Source organism: Equus quagga, chromosome 2, assembly GCF_021613505.1.
Source record: "Equus quagga isolate Etosha38 chromosome 2, UCLA_HA_Equagga_1.0, whole genome shotgun sequence".
Taxonomy (NCBI): Eukaryota; Metazoa; Chordata; class Mammalia; order Perissodactyla; family Equidae; genus Equus; species Equus quagga.
In genome coordinates this window covers 111,638,372-111,658,227 of record NC_060268.1, presented here as the reverse complement: position 1 = coordinate 111,658,227, position 19,856 = coordinate 111,638,372, and the positions used below count along the sequence as shown (strand labels likewise).

At 35.5% G+C, this 19,856-nt stretch overlaps 1 protein-coding gene across 4 annotated transcripts in view; it reads right to left on the bottom strand.

Annotated features, from left to right (window-relative positions):
* The window catches only part of RYR2 (ryanodine receptor 2), a 678,741-nt gene that overhangs the window by 90,808 nt on the left and 568,077 nt on the right, over positions 1–19,856 (bottom strand). For all 4 annotated transcript variants that reach the window (XM_046653495.1, XM_046653496.1, XM_046653497.1 and 1 more), the window contains 7 exons: positions 13,656–13,826; positions 12,506–12,565; positions 9,491–9,625; positions 6,218–6,253; positions 5,358–5,470; positions 2,709–2,805; positions 969–1,072 (listed from right to left, as the gene is read on the bottom strand). In XM_046653495.1, the coding sequence (XP_046509451.1) occupies positions 969–1,072; positions 2,709–2,805; positions 5,358–5,470; positions 6,218–6,253; positions 9,491–9,625; positions 12,506–12,565; positions 13,656–13,826 (716 nt within the window). The remainder of the gene's footprint in view (positions 1–968; positions 1,073–2,708; positions 2,806–5,357; positions 5,471–6,217; positions 6,254–9,490; positions 9,626–12,505; positions 12,566–13,655; positions 13,827–19,856) is intronic.

Sequence of the window (19,856 nt, the reverse complement as noted above, 5' to 3'; positions counted from 1 at the left end):
ATTACCTGACAATGCCAGACAGAGAGTTGCTCTATGCTTAGGGATGAGATGATTTGGTTAGTTAGGAAATAATAAGAGAGAGAGAAATAGTGAGAGAAGGATGGATCACAGTGGCTAAGAGAGAGAAATGTACATTATTATGGCATGCATAGAGGTCAAATGAACTCTTCAAGACTCTGAGAAGACTCATGTGGATATGGATTGATAATTAAATTTATCTTCCAGCTTCTGCACAGAATGAGAGTGAGGCCTGGGGCAAGGTAGGCTTTCTTTCACATGGCAGGGAAGCAGATAATGGTTTTATAACCTGTGAAATGTCTCATCTACAGAGCCAATCTATGCAGTGCCCACTGTAATGAGCAGGTAGATGCTGGGCACATTTTGATTTTCAGGCCTATGAGTGCATTTCTTATTTAACTCCATAGAGGTTTGCCCTTTGTAGCTTTGGTGAATTCATCTGAACAAGACTGTAGAAGCCAACAAAAATGGGGAATGCCCTTAAAATAGATCTTAAAGAAACATTTCATTGAGACAATGGCTTACCCATCTTCTAAAGGTTTCCTAAGACCCACTGCACAATGGAGACACAATCTAGCCGGAAAATTTTGGGTTACCATTGGTCTCCCAACACTTTTGGTACTGAAATTTGCTTTGGGCTCTTTTGCTTTATTAATAAAGGCTTCTTGTGATAAAGAGAAAAATCATTTTATAAAAAGATTCAGAACCAACTAAATCAGCTAATTATAAAATTGTTAAGAAAAACTAGAGCCCATACATAGATGTTAAAGCCTGAAATTGAATGAATGTTGGTCCATAGGTGTACGCCAGACTGGTCATATCTTTGAATAACTCTCTCTCCTAACCAGAACAAGATGAAATTGAACATCAATACATGACACATAGAATACTCAGACATGGGTTTCTTTATTTATTCTTCCTATGGCTCGTATGAACCCTCCCAACCATACCATTTCTCTGTTAAAGCTGTTCGACTAAACAGAAGGATCAGCTGATGCAGAGGATCAACTCTTTTAGTGCCTTCATCTTCTTCTGGAGGTTCTGCTCCAGGTTTCTATAAAAAAGTCAAATTTATAAAATTTCACTTCTAAATGAAACATTCACTCAAATCCAGGAGCAATATGAGGGCTAGGAACAACAAATAAAAGGAAAGCCTTTCTCTTCCTGCTGTGGGGGAGTGTGTGTGTGTGTGTATTGTATAAGCATTATATATGCACATATGTGTATATGTGAGTGTGTTACATTGTCAATGCAAAACTATGTAGCTTTAAAAAAAAGATATTTAATAGTTGTATCAAAAAACACTATGGGAAAGAATGACTTACATCCTTTAAAAATTCTGAATGCCATTCTTATAAGCAGATTCATAACTACCCAAAACTGTATTTGCTACATAGATTTCAACTTTAAGATGGGCTCAATTTATAAAGAATTGCAATAAAATGCTAAGTCATTCCAAGTATAAAAATTTAGTTCATATAGCAATGCAAACTGATTATCAAATGAAACATTTTATTTGCCTACACAAACAATGAGAGGTAAAAAATGCTAAATGAGTTAATGCTTGAATCACTTACATGTTACTTTTTTTCAGTTTCAGTTACTTTTAAAACTTAAAAAAATAATTTCATACTATTGGATAGAACTTTTACAATGAAGAAAACTATTAAGCATGTTTATTGACTGTTAATTAATTAATCCTGACTTCTTGTTGAATGGTTTAATGAATTTTATATCTCTCTTGACTTACTCATCCATTCAGACTGATTTCTTCTCTATATAAATGAGGTTGTTCTCTGGATTCAAGGTTTAATGTTGTGGGTGCTACGTAAATTTCTCTAAGATAGCCAATATTCTATGGGTTGTTTTGATGCTAAAGGCAAATTGAATTCATTTAAAATATATGGGGGTAATCAGTTAAGCTTTTGTAAATTAGAGTAGTTTTTCCATTATATTCCCTGATAATTTGAGTTAAAAAAATAGATTTTAGATAAGAGGTCTTTAACTTGGGAATCATGAAGCCTCTAATAGCCTGCAAAATTCTGCAGGACTGTATGCTTGTAAATTTTCCCGAAGAGATGGCTTCCATCAGATTTTTAAACAGATCACAACTTATAAAAGATTATGACAATGGCTCCCCAGAGCACCGCACTCTCAGGAAGACAAGCCTTCTTATCAGCACGGCTCAACGGAAATTCTGCGTGCCACCTACTCTGTTTGCCATGAATTCCCGCTCTTGTGTCCAGTCTTTCATTCTCTGCTCTGAGTATCCTTAAAACCCAGTTACTTTTCACCGGCTTTTGTTAACCTTCAACTTATTTTTGGTGAATAATTTCTTTACAGTTCAGCTTTTATAGTTCTGTCCTGGATCTGAGGGGTTTAAAGGTGCTTTGAGGCAGAATTTACAGAATAACGGAGTCAAAATTTAGTTAATAATAAACTTGTACTATTCATCTTAAATTCTGAATTGCTTGATGTTGATGAGATCTCTTTGAAATAAAAAGAGCGAATTTCCCCCTACACATTGAATGCAGTATAAAAAGAGAATAGAATGCAGAATAAAAAGTTGCCCAAGACCAATAAACTGCAATGATATTTTCTCTTCAATGTTATATGGTAACTAGTCACACCAATGTTATTCCAGCCAAACCCAAATCCTCTTTCAGCATATATCCCCATTAAAAACATACTGCTAAATCTTCTATCAGTTTGTCTTCAAAGTAATGTTCTTCTGTTTCAATCCAAGACTTTTCATATCCTTGAAGAAAGAGATTGACAGCTCGATGCCTAAAAGATAAGCACAATTTCAAACAAAGATTTTTTTTTCTTTCATAAATTGAAAAGGTACTCAGTAGTGCTTTATCACTGGATTATCTGTGCACCAGAAGAATAAACTAAAAATAAACTTCCTACTCTTGATTGGAGAGGCAATACATTGTAGGAGATAGAACAAGGTTTCTCAGATCATACACTGACTTGGACTGAAATCCTGGCTCAGCCATTTCTAAGCTTTGTAACATTGGTCAAGTTATCCAACTTTGCCAATGCTCATTTTTCTCATTATAGAACTATGATAACCCCCATCTACATTTGAGTTTTGTGAGACTTAAAATGAGATAAAAAATGTAAAGCACATTGGATGGATGTTCATTAAATGCTATCTATTATGACATCAAGTGGGTCTGGATAAACAACAAAGGAAGTGTCAATAGAGGGATCATTCAGTGTTGGAGTTAACATTAGATATAGGGTCTGAGGATTATAAAACAAAATCTATTAAGTGAACTTGATAGGAGTATATATATTTAGACTAAATCCTGGAATACTGATGATAAGTGGAAATAGAAGAAGACCAGTGAAGACTAGAAGAATCAGTAAATGCATTCATGAAGTTGATGAGAGATGTGGATAAGATTCAAACATAAGAAAGGATAAAAAAGAAAAGTCATGACTTTATTTTAATAATAAGGGAACATCATAAGAAAATATCAGAAGTACTAAAATGAGATGGTCCATTGCAGGATGGGAAGCTGAGCTTAACAATACCAAAGGCAGGCTGAGGAGTCATGAGACATATAGTTAGACAGGTTTATGAAGGACCTTGAAAACTGAGGAGAGGAAACAACAACGCAGCTGGAACTGCTAGAAATCACCATAAATTCTTGTACATGAGAGAGGCATGACAAAGCATGGGCTCGACCTTACTGGTATATCAGAATCACCTGTGTAGCTTTTAAACAATGCACATGCTAAGCCCTCACAGAAATTCTGATTCAGTAGGTTGAAACTTGGATATTTCTTAAATTAATTTGAGTGTATTTTCTAAAAAACCAGGTTTGAGAAGCACTGGAATAAGGGACACAATTTTGAAAATGTTATATCAGAGAGAGTGGAACAGTAGACTCTATGACATCATAGAAACTAACTCAGCATCTGCTGCTGTCAACCTAATATGAAGCAATAGACAGGTTAGTTGAAGAGGTGGCCATGAAGGGAAGGCTGGCAATGAAAATACTTCAAAGAAAAATTTGATGGAACTTGGAGAATGACTGTATAGGAATAACCAGTAAAGGAATAACAATATAAATTCAGAATTAATGTTTTATTTGACTAAATGGTAACAACACAATTGAGTTGGAGAAATTAGAAGTAGCACATGGTTTGAGGAGGAAATTAATATATTTTAGACTCAGTAAGTGTGATGAGATGGCAAGGAATCCAACTATCTTAGAGAAAGGGAAACGTGTGAGGTTTTGTTTGTTTTGTTTTATTTGGGGGTGGATTTGTTTTGTTCTTTCACTCCTGCCTTACATTATTTATTCATTCAAACACTTAATGAAAGTCAGTGTTCTAGGTTCTCAGGATATAAAATTGGACAGTCCTCTAAAGGATCTCAAAGTTTGAATCAGAGAGACAGTAGCCCCAGTACTCTAGTAAAGTGCTACAACTAGAGGTATGTAAATGTGTCCTAGAGACAAGCGAGAGGAAGCATTCCACTAGCAAGTAGTAGATGGGCAGGGCTTGGTCAGAGATGTTCCAAAGAAGAGATGTAGCTGAGCTGAGTCCTGTTTACCAGACATGGGAGTGATGCCACTTGCATAAAGCTCAGAGTGGGAAAGAGCACAGTTTCTTAGGGGAACCAAAAGAAGGCTGAAATGGTAACCTAGGCCACCAGGCCAGACTTGAATGTACCAGGTTACTTCTCTATTAACAAGTATTCCTGCTATATCTCTAAGAGAAGGTTGATGGGTCTGTCAAGTGTATTTACGTTATTTCCATAAGTTAGTCCCATATTAGTTTTATGTTATCCCCATAAGTTAGTTCCATATTAGTTCTCTTCCCTAAAGGCTAATAATCACAAAAATCAAAAACAAAGAACATTTATTTTGTCAGCTTCAGTTCTAAGCACTCTGTATACCTCAGCTCATTAAAGAGTCTGAACAACTCTATGAGGCAAACCTTACCATGATGCAAATGAGAAAACTATAGCAAAGTCAGGTAAGAAACTTCACCAACGTCAGACAGCCAAAAGCTGAGATGTCAGGATTCCAATCAAAGCAGTTTGACTCCAAAGAATGAGTTCTTAATCGCTCTATCCTATCTCACATTGGTGAGCAGATCTTTCTCGGTGTTTAAAAGTAATTTAACAATTACATTACAGAGCACAGTTCTCTGAGAATATCCAAAAAGAAAAAGTCAAGTACTACACAGAAGAGCCAATAAATCTCTTCTAACTTTTTCTGGACTATCGTACTCATGTTAAGGTAAATGCTAGACTCCTACTACTTATTAGGGAAAAAATAACTTTAATCTATTATGAACATTAAAAGAATTCTGACCTTGGCAGATTATATAAAGGAGCCATTCGGAAGCAGGCTACCACTGCCCTTTTCCTCTGCTTAGAGAGCAGCTTGTGCCATACAGCCTTTTTAGATCTCTGAGGATGTTCCACCTGAGTAAAATGACACAGAGAAATAAATATTTAAACCCAAACTACTCTCAAAAATACACTATTAAACAGTTGTACCTTTTCAGTACCTTTTTGGAATTCAGGAATTCCAAAAGTTTTAAAAATTATTATGGAAAAGCCCACATCCTAAAAGTTACCCAATGCTAAATTTGAAATAATTTCAAATGTTACACATTTTCCTTAGTAAAAATATGACACTTTCCCAGTAGTGTGAACTTTAGAAGCTATGTCATCTCTAAAATCAAAGAAATATAAAATCATTCTATATAACATCGTTTTGCATCCTTCTCAGAATTTGGTTCTTTATGGTTCCAAAACATATCTTCCACCTACACAAAAAATGACTGTATTCTTTCTGTATCCACTTTAAGTAATTTTATCATAAGAGTTATAGCAGTAAACATGAAGAAGCAGTTAATGAAAATTCTACTGTTCCTTAACATAACAGGTTGGAGAGAAGATGACAAGGCTTCATGACCACATTACTAGGATTGAGTAAAAGAGTTTAATTTTGCAAAAATGTTAAAATATATAACTATTTTGTTAGACAGGGACGGATGAGAATTCAAAAGTTGCAGTAAATGATGCAAGCAAGCTCTTTATTTAGCTAATGGTGTTTGGAACTCCAAGAGGAAAAAGAGATTAATTATAAGTATTAGAGAGAAAAAAATCCCAAGACGTAACTCTAAATTAATTAGTAATCTCTAGGCAATTGAACACTGTACTTCCCGGATTGTAATATCTCCGGCGCATACATGTAGATTTCTGAAAGAAATAAAAATGTTATGTTAGCTAAAAAAGTAAAACTAAGTTTATTATCCTTTGCAGTAAATGGTCAAAATATGAATGTATTAATGCCTGAAGAAAACATTAAAAATGTTTGGACTGCAGTGGTTTAGAAATTTTCACAAAATAACTTAGCTAATTGGAAAGCACTTCTCTCTGTGACTGTTTTCCCTGTGACCGTCTTCCCTCGATAAGGATCAATAAACACTTAATTGTCCACTTCAGTTTTCTTCTTGGTGATTGTGTTAAGTGAAATAAAACATTGTTGAGACTTAACATTGTACGTGAAAACAGAATCAAGGGTACTGTGATTTAACTAAACCAAACACATTTCAATCTAAAGTTCCATTTGAGATCCAACACTGTAAATGGTAGCTTTTATGGGACTATGGCATTCTGATCAGCATGGGTGACAGTCTACAAACACGATAATGTACCAAAGCACTGGAGATACAGTAGTGAACATGGTAGAAAAAGTCTCTGCCATCGTGAAGCTTACCATTTGGCAGAGCATTTTATTAGAAAAGGAAAGACCTTAAATAGTGGGTTCTCCTATAAATCAAATAAATAGATATCAGTAAGATCTGTGATCCAAAGGTGAACACCAAGATGTATCTGTAACTGAATGCCTGGATGTGCTGATGTGTTAGCTTGGCTAGTGTTTGAGTGTTAGGAAATTCAAAAGAGACAGGTCATTCTCATGAGAAAATTACCAGATGTACAACACAAAACATAAATTTCCAAAGGTCGCTGAAACTTGAGATAAATCAAATCAAGCATTTCTTGTGCACCCACTGTTTTTGCACTGAGTTTAGCAAGCAAAAATATTCTCTGCAAACTACTCCAACACTCAACCTAAAGGTACATTAGAATAGACGTATTAAAGGCAGGAGTTGTACACACAGATATCTTCCGCTTTTTTCTATTCTTTGATAATTGATGATTTCTTTTTGCTCAAAAATCCTCATTTCATAATAAACCAGCCCTGTTATATCCTTAACATTCTGAAGAATATTTGGCCTGAACTAAAATCTAACCCCCTTACCCATTCCTAGATAATTCCTACTTCTCCTTTAAGATTTACACAGGGATAACCTACTTCACAACTAGATTAACTTTGGGCTCCTTTTATATTCTCTTCAGCACATTTTATCCTAGCACATCTACACCACTACATATTAATCTATATATATATCCACATCCTCTGCTAGACCATGAGGTACTTGAGTAGAGGGACAGTATTCAATCCCCAGCATCTGCAGAGTATAATGCCGCCATATGGTAGTTCGCCCAAGAAACGTTCATGGAATGAACAGCTGCTTAGTAAAATGAATCTCACTACTTTACAAATGACATCATCATGATGGTATATTTATGAATATATAATATATGTATATAGTAAAACATAATCAGATTTCAATAAGCTCCATTTAATGTAGCTAAAATTCATTCACACCAATCCAGATATGTGTATGAAAATCAGGAAGAATAAAACTTATGGTAGAGTAATGCTGCCAGAAATGGTCCTTCAGCAACCATTTAATGAGCATTTAATAATCTTCTTAAATATGTATATAATTGTGAAAACACAACTTTACAACTTTACATAAATCACTTAAAATTTCATTACCTCAAATCTTGTCATTTGCTAATTGATGATAATTTGTATTTATTTAATATTTCATGAAAATATTTAGGGAAAATATTAAGTTCCCTAAATTGTATTATATTATATTATATTATTATATTATTGATATGTTACATAATATAAATATATGTTGATAGTCATATGGTTTAAGAGTATCTTAGTTTAATCTCATCAGGTGTAGTGATAAATTGCATGGCACTGGAGAAGTTATTAGAATTTGGGGGGCATTTGAGTCAGCAAGAAGGAGATTTAAAAAATACTACATTAGATGATATCTTTATGTTATTTACCGACCAGGGCAGGGATGGGAGATCATCAGAAAACATGAAACAGGAGTCAAAGAAAAATGTTTATTATTGCTATGCTAATATGTTCTGCAAAACATTTAGGTGACAAAGTTCCTGAGAAGACATAAGGCATTTTATTATTTTCTGTTCAGTATAAAATGATCAATATGCCATGTCAGGCAAGGACTGTCATAAAGACCCACTGACAGATCACACTGTTGGGTTCACACTGCTCTCTCTCTCTCTGGTGTTTTGTTGAATGGCCCTCCTGAGAAGTAGAGACTATTCTCTGTGTTACATATACTTTACCTAAGCCAGAAGATTCCTTATACAGAACTATAACCCAATGACTGATAATGTTTCAAACATTATTGGTTTTGGAATTCTTGAGCAAAGGTAATGAATAAAAAAGTCAAACACGCAGTGAGCTTTGTAGTTTAAAATAGGATACAACTGAAAAATTATATAAAAACACTATTCTCGGGCTGGTCTGGTGGGGCAGCAGTTAAGTTACATTCTGCTTTGGCGGCCCGGGGTTCACCGGTTTGGATCCTGGGCGCTGACCTACGCACCGCTTATCAAGCCATGCTGTGACAGGTGTCCCACATATAAAATAGAGGAAGATGGGCATGGATGTTGGCTCAGGGCCAGTCTTTCTAAGCAAAAAGAGGAGGATTGGTGGCAGATGTTAGCTCAGGGCTAATCTTCCTCAAAAAAACCAAAACAACCTAAAAAAACCCACTATTCTCACATGGTTTTAATATCAATCAATTGCTCTTCTCTAAATGTAATTGATTGCTGATGTTGGAGAAAATTAGCTAAAAAAATCTCTAATAAAAGGAAAGATTAAGTGACAAAAAATTCAAATATGAAGACAGTGAAAGACAGTATCTCAAACATCTTGTTATGAACAGTAACAAAAACTGATACAAGCATAAAACATTTGAAATCAGGCATAACTCCCAAAATTTTTGTTAGAACGATTTAAAATTAAGAATATAACTCTAATTATCTGTATACTTTTAGAAAAGTTTTGAAAAAGACAATAAAACAAAGGCCTTTTTCTCCCCAAATACATTATCTATATATTGTGGTAAAAATTTGAAGTTTGGAAATTGTGTTTATCAGATACTAATATCTCCTGAGTCATATATTCTTTATAACGAAAGTGCTGAACACAGATACTTTTGGGCCCATAGTTAACAAATTAACACACATCCACTTTTTAAAATGTTTTTAGATGGTCAAGGCAAATCTAACTGAATCAACACAAAATCTAACCTGTTCAAGATGAAAAAGCACATTTGCTATATCCAATACTCTTTCTACTGTCTTCTCAGGATCTGAAGTATCTTCAGTCCTGTTTGGTAAGTCTTTGTAAAGGGCCATTTGCCATCTAATAGCAGGATCCTCCAACTGCAGAAAAAGAAAAAGTTCAAAAAATACAAGGTCACAATGTGAACAGGGAAAGACCTACTTTTGAAGAGTTAATGCACAATTATTGAGCATAGCACGGGTCAAAATAATACGCAGAGATCAAGACAGAGAAGGGCCTTATACTCAAGAAATTTATCATCTAGCGGGGAAGATGGACATTAAACAAATATTTACAGTTATGATGAGGGCTACTAAAAAGAAATATAAGCTACCATGAGATTTAACCTAATCTGTTGGTGGTTGTGAAGATTTCCCTCAACAAGTGAAGTTTCAACTAGGATTTAAGGATGAGTGGGAGACAGGGAAAGGAAACAGGCAATCTTTATCTTTCTCTTCTCCTTTCACAAACTCTGAAAGACATACGTATTTACTCTTATAGGCAATTATATAGGACCACATTTATCTACAAATATGGGGAGTACGACAGAGCTTAATCTCACTGAAACAAAAAAATCAATTAATATAAATCGACGGAGGGCTAAAAAATCATATTCTTATAATAAAAGAATCTACAAATTCTTTTTAATACTGTCAAATTTCCTGAAAGACAGAACTGAATTCTCTATGTTTTTAAAAAGCATTTTTATAATTCATAGAAACTGACAAATACGAGCATCTTTACAGAGATAGCACACTACTTCAAACAAATAATATAAAATGGCTATTTATTAAAAAACAGGGAAAGCAATCCCCTTATCTTTCTCCTCCCCTTTAAAATCTCCATTAAAAATGAGAGACGGGCTGTAATGAAGCAGAAGTAAATGGAGACCATCCACATCTTCACAACTCCTAGCCTGAGAAAGCACAGTTTGAAATGTCAAAAATAACTTTCTTCTAGAGGCAAACAGAAACAGAGCTTCATACACTGAATGACCTATAAACACCATTTGTCCTTTGATGAAACAAAGTGCTTCTTCTCTGTATACTTTTTTCATCTGAGGACTGTTTCTGGTACTTCTAGATTTTGATATGCAGTCTTACTTATATTTGGCAAAATAAGTACCATCTTTATTCTCTCTAATGTAAAACTACTTTCCATGTCCCCAGGATTACCATTTTTACAATTTCAAGACAATGCATTCAAGGAGGAGCTAGGAACAAAACACTTCACTTTTTACAAGTTTTATATCTCCATAATACGTGTTCCCAACTCCTAGCATAAAAAAGTATAAAATGTGGGCCAGCCCCATGGTCTAGTGGTTAAGTCAGGCACGCTCCACTTTGGTGGCCCAGGTTTCGTTCCTGGGTGCGGACCTACACCATTCGTTGGTGGCCATGCTGTGGCAGTGACCCATATACAAAATGGAGGAAGATTGGCACAGATGTTAGCTCAGGGCAAATCTTCCTCAGCAAAAAGCAAAAAGAAGATTGGCAATAGATGTTAGCTCAGGGAGAATCTTTCTCAGCAAAAAAAAAAAAAAAAAAAAAGGATAGAATGAAATGTCGAAAAGAATATGTATTCATTATCTCTTTATTTTCAGGTCTCATTCAATTGGAAGTGAAATATTGATTATAAATGTATTTCCTTTTCTGCTCTCCTCTTTCTTCCCAACGCCCTAACATACAGTATAAATTGTCCAAAATATTCCTACAAGAAACCTCTAAAATATAATGGAAGAATTTCTTTCTGCTTATCCAAGACATAATCTTTTTTATTTGACCATTTCCTGAGAGTGGCATAAACCCCTTCTTAAGAGGTACTGAACGTTTCCTGTCTCTACTCAGTAGTGGTTGTCCTAGACATGGTTCCCAAAGTGGGGTTTGGAGTCCCCTGGGGATCCGAGACGCTTTCAGGGGACACAGGTCTCCTCAAACACTCATGTATGTAGCATCAACTTTCATTTGAGGTTCAGCTGGAGGCTTTATGAATATTTTTTAAAAATGATCAAAACCTTTTTGCTATCTGAAAGAGATCATGCACTAATAGGAATTAATCTTCTACTCCAGAAAAGTTATTACTAAATGTATGATCGAGCACATATCAAAGTGCACAGGAAATTTGCTCTAAATAAATATTAGTGCCTTGCGAATATTGCAAAGGTATGTCTTGCCTTTAACATATTATATCCCAGAGTGTTAAAAGAAAAAGAATATGGTTTGGAAAGAAACATTTTAATACCCAGAAAGGCATACATTATACTGTAGTCATTACTTTTTGACATTTGGACATTTTCATATTAAAAAAATTCCTCAGAAGGGACACCAAAATAGAAGTGAATATGCTGAGTCAAAATAATAAATTGTTAGACTTCTCACATTACGTGACACATTCTGTAAACAAATGAATAATTATCCACTAGTATGTAAAAATTTCCAAGTAATAGCAAATGCTTACTGAACTACAAAAATTACTTCTAGCAATTCTTTCACCTACCATTAAAAAGTAGATGTTATCTTGGTTTCCATTCATGTTTTTCTTCTAAATGTACAATTGCCTTCCTAGGTAAATTCATTTATTCCCATTGCAGCAATTCTCAATACTTCCTATGTATTAATGACTCTTAAATACACAAATTTAATTACTTAGCACTTGAAGCAAAATTTCAAATTCTTATAGACACCTGTCTCTATGTCCCAAAGGTCCTCAAACTCAGCTATATGAAGGTAATTTCCAACCTCTGTTTCAAGTGGTGACATGTTTTTTCAAAGTTTGACAATCTCTGATGATCTTTAAAAATACATCATTTATTATCTTGAGAGTATTTACTAAAAAAGATTTGCAAGTAAAATAGTGGCTGATTAAAATAACATATTTTCACTATCTTAATTGCTAAAGTAACATTATGTGTAGTACTATTCCAAAGAGAGATTAACTAATTTATACATACTAAATGTGCTTTAGAATAAAGTTTGGCTTACCTTGCCTTGTAAATGAATATTATTGCGGATTATATCTCGTACTTCATCCTCAGTGTCTTTCTGTCAAGAAATAAATGTTACCTAAAAGAAGTCCTATAATGCATCAACTGTCACAAGTCAATGGAAATAACTCCAGCTTCTTTGGAAATGGCATGTCTGAACAAATATCTTTATAGGATTTAAATACAAGCCACAAATTTTAGGAGTTCCCTTTCAGATAATTTCAGATAATTTCTTGATACTGCTGTGATTTGAAACACGACAATAACCTACTTTAGCTCCACAGTAAGTACAATAAAACTCAATGGAACTGAATTTCCAGTTCTCAAGAAGTGGGGCAGAAGCCTGTTCCTTTGGGTTCAAACAGAAATATGTCTCCAGCATTCTCCAAAATCTCCACAAAGTAATTTTAGCATTTAATAACATCACCAATGATCCAGTAGCAACGAGGACAATCAATTAGACAACCACCGAAAGAACTGCATCTACGCAGCCCACTCTGCCACAAGCCCTCTCCGTGTGCTCATTAGAGTATCAAACTGGGGATATACAGAGGGGTGCTGCAGTGTGGGAGGAGATGGAGGAAGAAGACGTCCTCCAATTTACATAAATCTGAATTAATAACTCAAATGTCTATTTTTGAAAAACTGCATCCTCATCTGTGTAGCCATGAAGAGGAAAAACAGAGGCCACAAAGCAATCTGGAGAACTAAAATCTTGATGCTTGCAAAGGTGAAGAGCTGCTGATTTAAAAGTCAACACCTTAGCTAAGCACAATCAGCACAATACGTCATGCTTCTAACATTGAGCAATCGCCCTTCATAAACTTGAATATATTTCTTATCACAAATTTTATACAGGAGTTCATATGAAATCCATGTTTTTTCCCACTACGAGCAACTTGTTTGTATCTTTTCCATTAGGTTCCTGAATATGCCCTGGAGGTGATTAACACAATTTAGAAATAAAAAACAGCCTCCCAAAAAAATAGTCTTTGTATCTGAGTCTTAGAGTCTTGCCAAAAAAACTGTTTAATAAAACATTTAATGCAAATGAAATCTTGACATACAGCAGTGAGACAAAAGAGTCCAAACACTTGACAGTCTGGAGGTCAAATGGTCGTTACCACTGGTATGAAAAGGAAACTTACCATACTAAATCGATTTTTGGCCAGAGCAATGAGTTCCTGGTCTCCAGGGGCACAAATGTTCAACCCAATGGGCAGTAATCGCTTCAGAGCTGCCACAATAAGAGAGGTCTGCATGGAATATCGATCTCCTTTGCGCTTCATCTTCTTCCTTTCCTGATCGGAAACAGCTGCCTGTGCAACAAAGATAAGTGTTGGAATCTGTCACTGCTTTTCTCACATTCAGAACTACAAACTTTTTCTAACTTGTGGCTGTGTCTTTCTTACTTTCTGTTGGACCTTATTTTTGAAAATTCTACTGAGAGTAAGTCTTCTCTTTCCTTCTTAGCGTCGCTTGCTAATTTTAAGTCCTACTCTCAGATTCCCAAGTCATTACACTGGTACATATTTCCATATGATTTTAGAAGGAAAAAGCACACTGAAATTGTACAGAAGTAGAAGGATATATGAAAAATTCATGATAATTTAAGATATTGTATGTTTCATAATTTTCAATGCTTAAGAGGAAAAGGAATTGAGAACAAATGGTTTATTTTTCTTTTAGCAAATGCTTGCTTTGCAATACACATACACAAACATATATGGTATATATAAAACTATTATAAAACACATTTTTCTTTTATATGGTCTGCAGACTTGTCCCCCAAGGGCCTTAATCCCTATCTGGTGGAAACAGGTGTAATACACTAATTGGCGTTATGTAAATATTTAGGATTATCTCTGGATGACCTATTTACAACTAAGTACAGCCATGCAACTTAGGGTTTCTCTTGTGACTTTGCTGAACATTATGCTCTTGCCACAGAGTCACCTCAAGTGACAGAGGCTAATGTTCACTGGGTAGTGAGTGTTCTTTCTATTAAGAGGGCATGTTCTGATGTCAAAATTAAAATAATTGTCCCATATCCACTTCTTTGTGCATATTGAATTTCTTTGTAGCAATAAATTAAAAATTGAAGATATTTTCACGATAATGACATATTGTAAGAGTTTTGGGCTACTGAGAAAAAACAGAAGAGAATTTCAAATACAAATGATTTGCTTTCCCTAAAAGAAGGCAAAATATATCACAAGATGATGTTGACAGAAGTTTTTGCATCGTGAAAGTAGTGAAACAATTGAGTCATCAAATAGTAATGGTAGCTTATATATTATATTATATTATATTAATAATATAATACATATTATACAATGTATTATAATATTCCATTACATATAGTATATATTGATATAGTATATCAAAACTATAATATCTGAACCACAGCAATAAGAATCATATTCAGTTTCCAAAGAAATGTACTTATTGCATGGATCCCACTTTTATCTGTACTAATTTGTAAGAGATTATGCTCCATAAGTTTAGTAGAAAAAGTACAGTGAATAATTATTTTACTATTAAATATAAACCCATATATTCAACAACCCATAAAAATAATGGATCAGTGGTTTTAAATGACCTCTTTGCTAAAAGGAAACATAACCACAGTGATAAAATAATTACCCAAATGAGGAAGTACTATTCTAAAAATTAAACAAATTGATACAAATTATGCAAACATATTTCTATCCAATACTGGTAATTTAGTTTCAGCAAAACAATATTACCCAATATATTAAAGTCTAAATTTTTATTGATGTTAGAGTTTTCTTTGATTTTAACTCATAAATTTCCTTTGGTTTTATGGTTGTTTAAGCAGAAAGAGCTTATACCTGGTTTGATATTTATAAATATTTAAGCAACTTCATAATGAAAATAATTTAAATCAACATTAAAGCCAACTATAAATTGCTCAATTTTGAGAAACAAAAATTTAATTGAGGACCAGGAAAAAGGGAAGAATTTTTGAATAATCCTATACTGAAATAGACTAGCAAAAACATAGATATTTAGGAATTTAAAAAAATTAGATATATTAATTATAAAAGTCAGCCTAATCATTAAAAAGACAAGAGATGAGTTTTGGCAAGGATGTGGAGGAAAGGGAACCCTTGTGTACACTTGGTGGGAATGTAAACTGTCTCAGCTATTATGGAAAACAGTGTGGAGATTCCTCAAAAAATTAAAAATAGAACTACCATATGATCCAGTAATCCCACTTCTGGGTATTTATCCAAAGGAAATGAAATCAAATTCTTGAAGAGATATTTGCACTCCCATGTTCATTGCAGCATTATTCACAATAGCCAAGATACAGAAGCAACTTATATGTCCATCAAAGGATGAATGGATAAGGAAGATGTGGTGTGCATACACACACACACACACACATATATATAAATATATACACACACACCACAGAGTATTATGCATCCATTAGAAAGATGGAAATCCTGCCATTTGCAACAACATGGATGAATCATGAGGGCATTATGCTAAGTGAATAAGTCAGACAGAAAAAGACTAATAATGTATGATCTCACTTATATGTGAGATCTAAAAGAGCCAAACTCGCAGAAACAGAGAGTAGGCTGGTAGTTACCAGGGGCTGAGGGGTGGAGGAAATGGAGAGATGTTGGTCAAAGTGTACAAAGTTCCAATTATAAGGTGAGTAAGCTCTGGGGATCTAATGTACAATATAGCGATTATAGCTAATAATACTGTATTATATACTTGAAAGTTGCTAAGAGCACAGATCTTAACTGTTTTCACCAAAACAACTAATGCTAATTAATGGTAAAATTATGGTGACATAATGCAGGGGTTAGCTAAGGCTATGGCATTAACCATGTTGCAACATATAAGGGCATCAAATCAACACGTTGTAGACCTTAAACTTACACAATGTTAAATGTCCATTATATCTTAATAAAGCTGGAAAAAAATAGTGAGTGTAGCTTTAGATAACTAATACCAGCTGCTACATTTCAGTAGGAACTGAAATCTTAAGAAAAAATAGAATACCATTCTATAATGCAACAGGCAAAACCTACAATTTTTTTCTCACATCAACAAACTAACATAGAGAATCTATAACAGATACTGTCTGTATATGTTTTTAAAATAAGTTATGAAATTAAAAACTTCAGCAATGCTAGCCATCTAATGATGCAATATTATATATCTTGTACCACTCTAACAGCAAGTCAGGAAAAACAGTAAAATATAACATATAAAAATGCCTAGATTAACAATCAAATTTTAAACTCTTTAAAGTCAAATTTTAATTTAATTTATCCATATTAATTAACTACTATGTGCCAAGTACTGCACTGAGCTTTAGAGTTACCAAGTGACTAAAATAACGTTCCCCGACTCAAAGAATGTACAGTCTAAAAGAAGTCACAGAAGACTGCAGAGCGAAGGGCCCAGGCCCTGCTGAGAGTAACAAGCCCTAAGTGAACGCACAGGAGGGAGCAGGAGGAGGCAGGCTTCACGGAGGGAGAGCACACACCAGGCTTCATATTAATGATTGGTACACTCATAGCCACCTGCTGTAGTCACTATCACCATGTTGCATGTCCCAGGCAAGGGCATAGCAGCCATTCCATACCACACACGTGGTCATGCTCCTTCTAAGAGCATTATGACCAATATGCACTGGCTTCTCTCTGCCTCATGGGCTACACACATTTTGCTTTAAATCAAAATGAGGTTCCCTACCCCAGATTACCTCTTTCCAAATGGGTCTGCTGTTCTATATTCTCTTCTAATTTGGGAAATGGCACTCTATGAACAGTGATGATCTCTGCTTGGGTGACTGACTGAAGACTGATACATGACAATTTGTCCTTTGGTTTGTGTTTCTATTGCCTAATCCCTGTTCAAAAGGTCCTTTTCCCCTCAGGATTCTGGGGGTGGGGTAGATTTAACTGCTGCTGTGATGCCTCAGGCAGACGGTTTGAGGTCGTCTCACAGGAAGCCCTGAAGCTCTCTGCATCTCTGTTCTCAGCATTGCATGGGGAACATCTCCGTCCATTTCAGCTTCAGCTGTAAGTTCAATGGTCACCTCCTCTTATCCATTCTTGGCACTAGACCTAAACAGTACAGCTCTTTGGGAGAGATGTTACTCATCCCCTGACTACATCCCACTTTTGGGTCCTTCATGCCATCCGTGGTGAGCAGAGCACCTCAATGATACTGATAAAACTGTGTGACAATGCTGCTACGGCCAACACAGTGATGCTCAAACCTGTCCAAATGCTGAAACACAGGGACATCACGATTCCTTTAGTAGAACAATATAACATGTTAGTGTTTTTGACTCCATTGTTTGAACTGGAAACACTATTTCTAGGAAAAAAGTTCATTATATTTATGTGATATAAAATTTCAAGCACATATGGCAGGCAAAAACAAAAACAAATGTAAAAACAAGAAAACAGAGCATAATCAGTAATTTCTCAATTTTTCATCAATATTACTATTTTTTGTTACCTATCTTGTCTCAGAGTATTAGCAGTCATGTGGTAAAAAGACTAAAAGTTTTGCAAAAATTGGGCGGGGGGGAGAAACATTAAAATTGCGATGTTCCCACTCATTACTTTCCATTTCTTTCCTGCAAATAGGAGTAAATGTCACTATCTGTTTGTAGTTGTCTCAGTCTGGTTTACAGGATGTGCAGTGCTGCTTTGAGAATCACTGGACTAGAATGATGGAAAAGAGGGAAGAGAATGTCTGTATAGGGACATGCAGATCTCTGTTCTAAAGACCTTTAATTTATCTTGAGTTCGATTATACACTGGAATCACTGTCATCCTCCAAATGAAACACTGACCTCTTTTGTCTTCTCTCTATGCCTTTAACAACACTGACCTAAATTGACAACATACTGCCTAAGCAGAGAAATTCACTAACAGATTTTGGTTCAAAACACTGGTGAAATGTGCAATCTTAGTATAGCATCTTCTGAACGAGCATCTCCTCACTCTTCAGGTTTACTGTCAGCCCGGAGGAGAGAAAAATCATCATCTTATGCGTGTGTCTCACGAACATGGTCACATGAAGTAACAGCCTACTCAAGTTGGACAAATGTTCTATGTATACAAAGCTTCAGATGGCATGAGCTTCTAGTTCATGTGTAATTGTGTCAAAAACATGGCATTTAAACTCTAAATAAGACTAGGTGCATTGAGTGATACTATATTCCTGTCCTGGTGCTCGCCAACAAAGCAGGTCAGATGGACTAGTCACTCTTGGGGTTCAGTGGAGTAGGTGTACCTCCTACAGCCACTCTTGTCCCATAATTTATTGCGTTGGTAGAGACTGATTTCCATGGCAAGACAACCACACTATTTTGCATTTTTGGCCACTTGGCAGCACACTTTGTGTGTGTTATTCCATGTAGTATGTTCATTTTCTTATTTCGTGGTTATTCAAAAGATAAAGGCATGAATTTGTGTGTGTGTGTGTGTGTGAGGAAGATTGGCCCTGAGCTAACATCTCTGCCAATCTTCCTCTATTTTGTATGTGGGATGCTGCCACAGCATGGCTTGATGAGCAGTGTATACGTCCACACCCGGGATCCAAACCTGTGAACCCTGGGCCACTAAAATGGAGTGCGTGAAGTTAACCACTACGCCACCAGGCTGGCCCCAAGGCATGAATTTTAGAGTGTTTTGAAAGGAACACAAGTGATTAAAAAAACCCAGAAAATCTGGAGGTGCACTTCCTACATCATATGTGGAACCTGGAATTCATCGATGTGGTTCTTAAACAATGCAGCTAATTATTGTGAAGTCTATATATTTGGCACACATAGTACGTATATATTTATTCTTGATGGATATATAATATTGACTACTTGTATGTATATTATACTGACTGATAATTTTGTGAATGTGTGTGTGTGTGTTAAGCATGTCTTTTTATTCTGATGCTTTGACATTCTGGGGCCCTGCTGATCCTTGGCTACCCCTCCCAGGGCTTCTCAGTTCCTAGAGATGGGAAATTACTAGCCTGTAAGCATGCCTTTCATATACAAACTAGCCAATCCAGAGTCCATATTCCCCAATCTCCTCCTTTATCTAAGCTCAATCCACCTGCCCTAATCACCCCAGGTCCAGGTACCAGACAACTAGGAGCAGCCCCTACACCCCAGGGCCCACTACAACTATTCAAACTAGCCAGTCCTTGTAAGGTAAGTCTGCTGACCCGGCCTTGCCTGTTCCTTCCCACAGAAACCACAATAAAGGTTCCTGCCCACATTTTTCCCTCACTCTCTCTGCCTCCTGAGTGACCTGGCGCTTCTCCTCATGTCCTCACTA